At 33.4% G+C, this 12,314-nt stretch overlaps 2 protein-coding genes across 4 annotated transcripts in view; one reads left to right on the top strand and one right to left on the bottom strand.

Moving 5' to 3' along the window:
- The window catches only part of tmem26b (transmembrane protein 26b), an 87,119-nt gene that overhangs the window by 42,106 nt on the left and 32,699 nt on the right, over nucleotides 1–12,314 (top strand). The window lies entirely within an intron of this gene.
- Nucleotides 2,948–12,314, bottom strand: part of cabcoco1 (ciliary associated calcium binding coiled-coil 1) — a 33,290-nt gene continuing 23,923 nt past the window's right edge. For 2 of the 3 annotated variants that reach the window (XM_087274410.1, XM_087274409.1), the window contains exons 7-8: nucleotides 11,996–12,142; nucleotides 2,948–3,374 (exon numbers count right to left, since the gene is read on the bottom strand). In XM_087274410.1, the coding sequence (XP_087130536.1) occupies nucleotides 3,291–3,374; nucleotides 11,996–12,142 (231 nt within the window). In that variant the 3' untranslated portion in view covers nucleotides 2,948–3,290. The remainder of the gene's footprint in view (nucleotides 3,375–11,995; nucleotides 12,143–12,314) is intronic. The other variant, NM_001177463.1, reaches the window with a different exon arrangement.

The raw sequence follows: 12,314 nt of genomic DNA, 5'->3' as shown, positions 1-12,314 counted from the left end.
TATTAAAACAGTACTACGACTACTACAAGTAATGATAACAATAATACCTATAATAATAATAATAATAATAATAATAATAATTGATTAGTACAAATGATGGCTGAATGGATGAAAGATAATAATTTAAAAAAAATTAAATAAAATCAAACTAAAAAAATTTAAAATATCAAAAAATAAATCAAACTAAAATGAAAATTAACATAATTTATTTCAAATAAATAACATAAAATGAAAATAAAATAGAAATAAAAATAATAAATGTAAAATAAATAAAAACAAATTTATAAAAAAACAAATCAGTCAAATGAAAAATAATAACTAAAAACAAACAAATAACATACAATAAAATAATAAATATAAATAAAAAATATGAAAAATTAAATGAAATGAAAAATAATAATTTATTTAAAAATAAATGAATAAAATAGAAATAAAATAATAAATAGAAATATTTATAAATATATAATTTATAAAAAATAAATAAAAGTAAAATGAAAAATAATATTTAAATACATAAAATTAATAAATATGAATAATATGAAAATAATAAAAAATATAAAATAAAATAAAAATCAAACTAGGCTAAAATGAAAAATAATAATTTATTTCAAAAATAAATAACATAAAATATAAATTAAATATAAATTAAAATAATAAATATAATATAAACCAATTTATAAAAAAATAAATCAAACTTAAATGAAAAATAAATATTAAAAAAAATAAATCTTCATTCAATAATCACTGTAAAGCCATTAATCAATTGAAAGTTTAAATAATAATTATTTGTTCTATTTTGACATAGTTGAAACAAACAGTGGGTGCATTTATCAAACATTTTTATCCAAAGCAACTTCGCAATACTCATTTACCTTATTATACATTTTTTTCTTCATTTTCATCAAATAAATAAGAGGCGTCATTTAAAAATAAATAAATAAAAATAAATATATCTGGCAAAATCTCTGAAATTACACAAGCATACTGGACATATGAACCTGAACTAAGAAGCCACTATAGGCTCTTTAAAGCCAATACATGCTTCTCCAGAAAGTAGGAAGTGCTCTTTTTAATGTGCTCCATTGGCCAGTAGAGGGACTGCTGCTGTCTATAAGAGCTGAAAGGTCATCCAGATTTTGGCTGAGGAAGGACAATCAATCAGTTTGTGGAAAAAAAAAAAAAAAGAGCGGCTCCAGAACAGCACCTTAAACTGTCGAAACATGTTCTCAAGGCATCCTGTGAACGCAGCGAACTCGCATGTCAACACGGGGGCGGAAAGGCTAATGAAGAGCTAAATCAACAGGCCGTAAAAAAACACTGAGACATGCAGGAATATTACTGTAATTTGATATTGCGCTGATTAAATAGACCTGTTTTTCCCCCATCAATCACAATCTGTTTAAGAATTAAATGAGAGTTTGAGGCATTTAATAACAAAAATGACATCAACTCAATTAATAATTCATCTATGTGATAGAAATAATAATCTCTGATGTCGTTATGTATGTGAAATAATTGCACTGTGAAAATAGAAAATAAGAGCAGAGGGTTTACACACACACAAAAAATGATCAGCATTCTTTCAGCGCTGCGGGTATATTTATAGATGCATGTGGGCTTCTCAAACGCAGCGGAAAAGTCACTATTCAGCTTTAATAATACATCACTTTAAATGGCAACACAGCTATTTAGGTTATGCTGCATTGCTGTAGCACTAGGCTACTTTCTACAGCTAATGAATTGCTATCCAAATAACTTATAGAGTCATGAACTGAAAAATCAACATTGATCTTGATTTTAAAATAACATCTATTACGTTTCAGAACTCACAAATGTTCAGCTAATATTGAAGCCAAAACGACAGGTTGTGGAATGCGGTACTTTATGATGTAACAGTTTGCCTAAACCCCGCCTCCACGGGTAAAAATCAACACTTTTAGTACATCACTTCCTGTTAAATTCTGCCCAATGATATTTAACACCACCCACCAATACACAGTTTATTTTCAGAAACCAAAAATATTCAGCTAATATTGAAGCCAAAACGACAAGTTGTGGAATCCGGCACTTTATGATGTAACAGTTTGGCTAAACCCCGCCTCCACAGGTAAAAATCAAAGTTTACTAGATTTATATTTAAAATGTATACTTGTAATTGAATTTATATATATATATATATATATATATATATATATATATATATATATATATATATATTACATTATATATTATATTATTCATTCATTCATTTTCTTGTCGGCTCAGTCCCTTTATTAATTCGGGGTCGCCACAGCAGAATGAACTGCCATTTTATCCAGCAAGTTTTTATGCAGCGGATGCCCTTCCAGCCGCAACCCATCTCTGGGAAACATCCACACACACACTCATACACTACGGACAATTTAGCCTACCCAATTCACCTGTACCACATGTCTTTGGACTGTGGGGGAAACCGGAGCACCCGGAGGAAACCCACGCGAAGGCAGGGAGAACATGCAAACTCCACACGAGTCGAGGCTCTATATTATATTATATAATATTTAATTATATATAACTATATAATTATATATAATAAATTATTCAGTTATATATATATATTTTATTATTATATATTATATTATATTATATAATATTTAATGATTCATATTATAAGAGTTTTATACTTCTTGTCCCTATTTGTTGAATTATTATTATTATTATTATTATTATTAATTATTATTTACCTTTTTCAGTTTTTTATGGACATGAACATACATAATGTGACCAAAAAATTCCATAAAAATATAATATTTTATTGTTATATAATGTTATTTTATTATTTATTTTGCCTGTTTGTCTATTTAATTTGACAAGTTTTATCCAAGATGTATCAATTAAAACAAATATTGGTAATTTATTGATCGTCAAGCAAACATTCGCATGCCCAATATCAAAACAGAACCAAAAATACTAATTATTATTATTTTTAATGTAAATATCTTCAAAAAACAGCACAAAATAAACATAAAAGCCAATCCATAAACTCTTCAATTAGAAAATAGAAACATGACCCTGCGTTTCATACTCATCATCTTGCTAAATAAATCAACGTCACCCGAAAGTCATTAATTCTGGTTGTTATCATCATCTTACAAACTAATAAATCAGTTTTGCTTAACATGGGTGATAAATTTTCAGCAAACGAAGGGCGATTTGGCTGTTTAAATCGTGTGTTTCGTTTTATTTCCGGACCCGTTCTGAATGAATGAATAAACACCGGTGGGAAAAATCCTCTTGGCGTCTCATCAGTGCTATTTGGAAGAGGCTTTTTGAAGTCGCTCTAACCTCGAGATGTAGGTCTCCTCGTGAACTCGCAGCTTCTCTGTGAAGTCAGCCTGTTGAACACACAAGAATTTGTACATCCATAAAAACGCCACAGCGATGCGGGCTGGAGATTACAGTGAGATGAGTGAATCTCGGGGTGGAGGTCGTATTTCAGCCCCAAAGCAAACAAGAGAGTGGAGATTTTTCTTACACTGTGACATTTTCACACACATCTGCTTCCTTAATGTAAAAAAAAAAAAACACAAATCTTATTGCTAAAATTGGTGTTATAAATAGAGTAATAGTATTTTGGTTTGTGACCTGTCTATCTTACAGAGACATGATTGGTATACTGTTGAGGTTATTGTTGGTTATTGTTATAATTTTTTTAAAAAACGTAGTGATATTCACATTTGAAACCAAATAAATATTCAAACAAAGATGTCACAAATAAAAAGGGCAACATTATGTTAAAGAAATTAGATGGCATAGTGTCACAATGTAAAAAAACAGCACATAATGATCTCTTAATGATTCCCTTTAAATATATTTTAAATATATAAAATAGAAAAAAATATTTATTTTAAATATTTAATTATTAAGTTTTTTCCCTATTAGATATATTAATATTAGTGTTATTATGAATATATATATATATATATATATATATATATATATATATATATATATATATATATATATATATATATATATATATGTATATATGTATGTATATATGTATATATGGGTAAAAATTTAGGGGGCTAATAATTCTGACTTTAACTCTATAAACACATATACAGACACACGCACACGCACACGCGCACACACACACGCACACACACACAAAACAGTTCTTATGTCTGGCTCTCAAATCTGATTGGCTGATAGCTGTGAGATTTTAAAGCAACATTAGCACTTGTACAGCCTCTTCACCTCTGTGTATTACTCCGCCCACACATGAGTGGCAAGCAGAGGACTACAGTTTGACAAATATCGCAGCTGTTGGACAACATAATGTACTTTAGAGGCTTTTTAGGCAAGAATGCAACTGTGCAGTTTATTTATAAGGAGAGTGTCTATTTTAAATATTCAGCATTCAGCGCGTTGGCGTCCAGCCTGTCATACTGAGCAGAGCAAAGACAGTTGACGTTCTGCAACTAGATGGCGACAGAGACTGCATAATAAGTCCTTAGGGCAGGGGTGTCAAACTCAATTCCTGGAGGGCCGAAGCCCTGCACAGTTTAGTTCCAACCCTGCTCCAACACACTTACATGTAGGTTTCAAACAAGCCTGAAGGACTCAATTAGTTTGATCAGGTGTGTTTAATTAGGGTTGGAACTAAACTGTGCAGAGCTGCGGCCCTTTTGGAACTGAGTTTGACACCTGTGCCTTAGGGGATACTTTTTTTTTCACATTTTCTCAGCGTATGTTTCAAACTACAGCTGATCAAATCATTACAGAACAGGTAAGTGACATTCTAAGTCGATCTCTCTCTTTTGTATGACGTCCCGCATGTGCTGTATTTATACCACAGTAATCTGGTAGTGTTTGATTTGCTCTGGCTTTTTTCCGAAATAAATAACTGTGAAATCCTGATTACAACAAAGAAATACTGGGATATGTCTCAAGACTGATGGCATTTTATGCTGTTCAGCCTTATAATTTTAAAATGTCAGCAAAATGCCCTGTTTTGTCACTTTAGACATTACTCTAGAGAATCATTGAAATATAGCTCTGAAGTGACGTTGGTAAAGTAGCAACAGTTTCTGCTTTTCTGACGTCAGTAGCAGACGTGAATGAATGGCGGAAGAAAGTATTTTTTCTTCAAAAGGGTTTTTGAGACTCTCTGTGTGTGATTTTCTTTTTTATATACATGATAATGCCGTCAAACTGTTGTCTAAACGCAATACCACATGAATAGCAGTGCGATTTGGCTGCATATTGTCACTGGTGAGAGACTAAGGCACTCAGCCTGTGGCCTCGAGCCAATTTACGCCTCCTACCAGTGCCTATATACAGTCATATCGCACTGTCGTTTGTGTAAAATTGCTAATATACAGTTTAAGTCAGAACTATTAGCCACCCTTTGATTTTTTTTCTTATTTAAATATTTCCTAAAAGATGATAAACAGAACAAGGAAATTTTCACAGTATGTCTGATAATATTTTTTCTTCTGGGGAAAATCTTATTTGTTTAATTTCGGCTGGAATAAAAGCAGTTTTTATTTTTTTAAAAGCCATTTGAAGGTCAAAATTATTAGCCCCTTCAAGCTAATGTTTCTATAGTCTACAGAACAAACCAGAGTTATACAATAGCTTGCCTAATTACCCTAACCTGCCTAGTTAACCTAATTAACTTAGTGAAGCCTTTAAATGTCACTTTAAGCTATTTAGTAGTGTCTTGAAAAATATCTAGTAAAGTTTTACTGTCATCATGGCAAAGATAAAATAAATCAACTATCAGAAACAAGTTATTAAAACTATTATGTTTAGAAGTGTGAACATGTAAACTCCACACAGAAATGCCAACTGATCCAGCCGAGGCTTGAACCGGCGACCTTTTTGCTGTAAGGAAACATCGCTACCTACTGTGCAACCATGCATTTATTAATTTTTATTAATTAATTAATTTTTTTTAGACATGAACATACATAATGTCACCAAAATTATATATATATAAAAATGGTATTTTATATTTTATTGTACCATTAGTTAACATACCTTTTTATGTTAGGTTGTTTTTTTATGAAAGTCTGCATAAACTATTCCAGATTTATATTTTCTTTATTTCTTTTAATTTTCCAGTGTCATTTTTAAATAAGCATGTATTTATTATCATTATTTTATTTGAAATTTTTCCTGCCCGTGTGTATCATAAACATATGAATAATAAATAAGACCTCGTTATTAACATCCACAGAGAACATTAAGGAAATGAGAGGACAAATATTAAAATAGTGGCGCTACAATTATAGGGTTGATCTAAGTTCCACATATTTTTCATGTTGCGTTTGAGATGACATTTTATAAACCTTTTTAAGGCGTCAGATTAATATTTTAGTTTGGCTTAGTTCACATAGAAAAATTAATCAAAACAAAAAAGGCCCTCGTAAATAAAATCCCCATAAAACAAAACAAAAAAAAACTTTGAACACATAATGCTACTAAAAACCGACTTGATTGTTTTGATACCCAATTGCACTTATTGTCCCATGTTGTTTTTATGCAGAAATATTTGTGACATTTGTCATGAAACGTTTTGTGTACACAGTGTTCCGGCTTTAAATGAAAATACACAACACATTGTGGTGCTTTGCAGTTCCCCGTGAAGCACAAAGCCATATTGAATGCCTCTTGGTCCACATCTGGAATGGTAATGTTATTGGTAAGGAAGTCATTCTCAGTAATTCCAGCATTTGTAATTTTCAGTGTTTCTACCATATTAGGTATGATGAGATCCACAGAGTAGAGGCATTGCTGGGAACGTTTGAAACTAGAATAATATTCAAGGGAGGGGGGAAAAGAATAAATATGGATGTACCACAGCAAACACTTCAAAGTTTATGTGGACGATATTAATAATGACTTCATAAGCTAACTTGAGTAACTGCAAATAATTAGCATATGAAATAAATAAACAGTAGGTAAGAATTTTTAGCCTTCCTGTTCAATTGTATTTATTATTATTATTATTATTATTATTCCCAAATAAGTTTTAATAACTGTTTTATATAACTGATTTATTTTATCATTGTCATGATGACAGAACATTATATTTTACTAGATTTTTTTTAAGTTTAAATAGACATTTAGCTTGGTTAAATAGGCAAGTCATTGAATAACAATGGTTTGTTCTGTAGACTGAAAAATAGTCTTGTCAACTATCCAAGTTTTAGAAACAACAAATAATAACTTGACTTCTAGTTGATCATTTGGTATCAGAAGTGGCTTATATGAAAGGCAAAGGCCTCTAAATTTCGCTTATTTAAGCAAAATAAAGCATGAACAAGCCTTGATTTTGAATTTTTTAATTAGGACAGTAAGGTCTGACTTTGCTTAGACAAAAGTCTTGTCACTTAACAAAAACGATGTACAGTGTAGAATATAAAGTCATGCTGCAGTGATTGAATTAATATTGTGTTTGACTCCCTTTAGCCTGGACGACTGCATCCATCTCAGCAATGACTCAAATAAATTATTAATAAAGTCATCTGGAATGGCAAAGAAAGCGTTCTTGCAGGACTCCCAGAGTTCTTTGACTTCTTCAATGGCCCCTCCTTTATCTTACCCCAGACATGCTCAATAATTATGTTCATGTCTGGTGACTGGGCTGGCCAATCCTTGAGCACCTTGACCTTTTATGCTTGCAGGAATTTTGATGTGGAGGCTGATGTATGAGAAGGAGCGCTATCTTGCTGAAGAATTTGCCCTCCCCAGTGGTTTGTAATGTAATAGACAGCACAATTCCTTTGATACCTCAGGCTGTTGATGTTGCCGTCCACTCTGCAGATCTCTCGCACGCCCCCATACTAAACGTAACCCCAAACCATGATTTTTCCTTTACCAAACTTGACTGATTTCTGTGAGAATCTTGGGTCCATGCGGGTTCCAGTAGGTCTTCTGCAGTATTTGTGATGATTGGGATGCAGCTAAACAGATGATTCATCGGAAAAATTTACTTTCTGCCACTTTTCCAAAAGATCAACTCAAAGTCACGTTATTATTTGTTGCTCTTACAACTGGGATCAACAACAAGTCTTTTGCCAGTTGTGTATTGTTTAAGAGGGCTAATTATATTGTCCTTAAAAGTTATTATTTTTTAACTGTTTTTATTCTAGCCATAATAAAACAAATATGACATTCAATAATATGAAAAAAAATACAATAAAATACTGTGAAATTTTCCTTGCTCCATTACATATCACTTGAGAAATATTTTTTAAAAAAAATTCACAGGAGGGCGAATAATTTTGCCTTCAACTGTAAATTACTGAAGCATCAAGGTTTTTACTGAGCATTTGGCATGATGGTCTTATATTTAGCAATGAGATATGTAACTAACCTTCCTCTGACTTAAAAAAAAAAAAAAGAAGAAAACCCAAGGGAATTGATGGAAATAGTGTCGTATCACTCAGATGTGAGATGCGCACACACACACACAAGCCACTGCAAATGGGCTCTCAAATTACAGAGCGTCTGCCATTTGCAATAAAGGCTTGTCACACAGACGACAAAGATCTTCATGGAACATGGCAGGAGAATTGAATGACCCCCATAATCATTAATCCCATCAAAGTGAAAAATTACTTATGTCTTTCTAGCGCACGAGTGTCAAACACACGGCTCGCAAAAATGCTTACAGAGAGATGATTCAATTAAACAAACTAATCAACCACTTGAGAGGAAGTAAATGAGAATGTTTTCGTTTTTGGGTGAACCAGTATTCTTTAAGATTTCCCAAATTTGTCTCAGGCCCCGTTTACACTAGTGCGTTTTAGTTTTAAAACGGTGTTGTAGAATGAAAACGATCCGCGTCCACACTCGCGTTTTACCCAGCGTTTCTGAACAGCTCTCCGTCCACACCAAAACGCTGAAAACGCACATCACGTGACCACACACACACTCTCGGCAAGCACTCCAGCATTTCTACCCAGATGAGAGCTCTGCTTGTCGGACTGCTCATCAAGCATCTCCCGCTGGATCTAATCTCACTATATTTGCTAAACGTGATATTTCATTCATGTTGTTGTCTTTATCTAACGACATAGGCCAATTCCCTGACTTTGGTCATTGGAATCTATTAAGTTACTTGTTCACGGGTAACATGTTTTGGTTAAGCGCAAAGATAAGTCAATGATTAATCCAGGTGCATTGACTGATCGCTCGTCTTTATTTCCTACAATGTATAAACTTATTGTATGTTATACTTTTATAATTGTCGATTATTAAAACTGATATTCATCAAAAGAGAGGGTGTGTTTCGTATTTACACTGAAATTGAAAGGAGGCAGTTGTTATAGGCTCCGTTTTGTTATAAATATCCACACAGTGAAGATGACGCTCATATATGCAGCACGGCGCCTCAACATTTCTGCTGTCTGTTAAGTTGCTAATATTAAAAAAAGGGGCAGTTCCTTAAATCATGTTTACATTTTAATGTTGAGAAAGTGAAACAACATAGCCAAGGTGATGTGAATGAAGTTATAAAGTACACTGTTCCCTTTGAAGATTTACGCGTGTCCTCGGTATGTTTTCCATATCAAACTGAGAAGGGGGAGACTGCAGCCTTGATCAAACTTGCGAAGTCTGAACTTACAAGAAGAGGATGCGAGACTGAACTGTGTGTGGGCTACTTAATATTGAGGAAAAGCCCCAATCAGATAGGCGAACGTTTGCAGCCCCGCCTCCGTTTTCAGATGTCTCCGTCTTTCCCCATCCACACTGAGACGGAGCAGCAGCGTTTTAGAATGAAAACGGCCTCTCCAGCGTTTTCAAAAAGCTCCGTTTTCGGCGCTCGAGAACTCCGGCGTAGTGTGGACGGATGGCGTAACCGTAGCAAAACTTATGCGTTTTCAAACTAAAACGCACTAGTGTAAACGGGGCCTCAGATGACCAAATTGTGGCTGAAATCTCACACTGTGAGCAGGGCTTTAGAATGGCTTTTATTGAGTCCAGCCTAAGGCACACCTGTGCATTAATCATGCTGTCTAATTCAACAATAAACCAATAAATCATTTGAGGGTGACAAATGGGAACGTTATTATTTTTGGATAAACCGTGACTTTCGTTTGAAATGCAGCAAGACATCTGTTTAAAGAAAAAAAAAAAGAATATTACAATAACGTTTTTCTGTAATGTTTGCAAAACCATAAAGAAACGTTATTTTTATATTTAAGTATTTTTTATATACAAATATTTAACAGGTAACAACAGATTTGCCTCACACCTCTCCTTTTGCAAGTATTTTCCCAAATAACGATGTAACTCGCAGCTAAACTATCACAGTACGATGCACTGTATGGAAAATGAACGATGTAGTTAAGTGTTTCCCAAAACCATAGGTGCTCTGTTGCAGATTTATCGTTTGAACTACGTAAGTTATAATGTAAAATGTCCGTAATTACATTCTAAAAGAGGTGCATTATTCTACTGCAAACGTTATTGACTATTTCATATTCTAATCTAAAACATAAAACATCTTTCAATATCTAACACTTAGACTAATCTTATATATATAAATCAGATATAGTCATATAATGATGTGAAAACTACTTTTGTTTATTTGTTGCCAATAATTACATATAAATTAATATTATTATTATTATTATTATTATTAAAGTAGGCTATTGGGTTTTTTATGGTTTACTTTTACAACTTTGACACACTCAACCCACTGCAGAAAGGAATAGCGCATAAATCATACATACCATTTTTTAAATGCTAGAAATGAAAACTATTACCGTAGCCTATATTTGTTTTGTTTTCACAAGCTTTGGAGATATAACAGATTTCTGCTTGTAAATCATAGTCACCTTTAGCTTTCATCATGAGCCATGGCTGTGTTCCAAATTGCATAAATGGTTGAATGTTTTTTCTACACTTGAATGGCCATGCGAAGTTGCTGGATATTGGCTGTAACTGGAACACGCTGTTGCATACGTCGATCCGGAGTCAACCAAATCGTGGCTGAAGTTGCACAGTGAGCAGTGTTTTACAGTGGCCTTTTATGGTGTCCAGCCAAAGACACACATGTGCAATAAACATGCTGTCTAATTAGCATCTTGACCACTTCTGAGGTGGATGGATTATCTAGGCAAACGAGGAGTTCTCACCAAAACAGATTTAGATTATTTGAGAGAAAAAGAAACACAGAAAAAGTTTTAGATCTTTGAGCTCATGAAAAATGGGAGCAAAAACAAAAGTGCATTTATATTTTAGTTGAGCTTAGCTCTATAAGAGGTAACTCATTCTGTGCTTTTTATATCAGACAAAATGCCAAACAAATGGCATTTCTATCAAACTCCTAATAGGGTTAGTTGTGAGGAAATTCAAAAAGAGGGTTATCTAATGAGATTTAATGTGCAAACTGACCTAAAATGGATTTGACACCCCTGTTTCAACCCCTTATCTTCAGGTCTTTATGGCAACCTTTTGCCATCTGATACCTCAGAAAATTTCAGCATGTAAAAACGTGATGGAAATGACACAATTTTGCAATCCGCCTGCTTGTTTTGCGCCTTCGCGATAATTCAATTCCACCTTAAGTCTACCGTAAAATTAATCACGATTTCTGCCAGCAGTTGTCTAATGTCTTGTACGTTATGCAGAGAATACCAGCCACATTAAGCAGGAGATTGTTATTCACGTTTTTAATATTGGATTCTTTCTTTTCTTGGCATAATCACACTGTGGGTGGAGGTTTGTGGGAAGAATATGAGCGGAACTATGATATTTTGGGAAACACTGTTCTGAAACAGTCTGTTATTCGTTTTTTTTTTGCCTTTTAAGATGTTTTATTAATGCTATCTGAGATATTCCTGCCTTCCAGCCATGAATGTTATTCTTGTGGAAACTGAAAGACTCGAGCAAATGAAAAACATTTGTGTGTGTGTGTTGGTTGTAATCAGCATGTTGTTTTTTATAAACAGTGTGTTGTTATGTAAGGCTACTGGGAAGGTTTGTTATTTACCTGTAGTTTTGTTAGCATCTCCTGGGTCATTTCCCCCAGCACCTCTCGAACATCTTCCACACTGAAGCCCTCGTGGTTCCCAGTGCTTTCTTCCAGCTCAGCTTTTTCTGGTTCTTCTACGTTTTCCTCGTGAGATTCCGGCGAGCCCTACAGTCATGAAAAGAAACAGTTCAAGCATGAATGAAAAGCAAGCAGCTTTTTAAATATAGTTGCATTATTGTGCAGAAAAAAAAAAGCCTCAGAAAGATTCTTAAAATTATCCTATTAAAGTTCATTCATTCATGCATTTTTTTTTCGGCTTAGTCCACTTATTCATCAG

The sequence above is a fragment of the Danio rerio genome, chromosome 12 (assembly GCF_052040795.2).
Source record: "Danio rerio strain M-AB ecotype USA chromosome 12, GRCz13ab, whole genome shotgun sequence".
In the NCBI taxonomy this organism is placed as follows: domain Eukaryota; kingdom Metazoa; phylum Chordata; class Actinopteri; order Cypriniformes; family Danionidae; genus Danio; species Danio rerio.
This window is presented reverse-complemented; position numbering and strand designations above follow the sequence as displayed.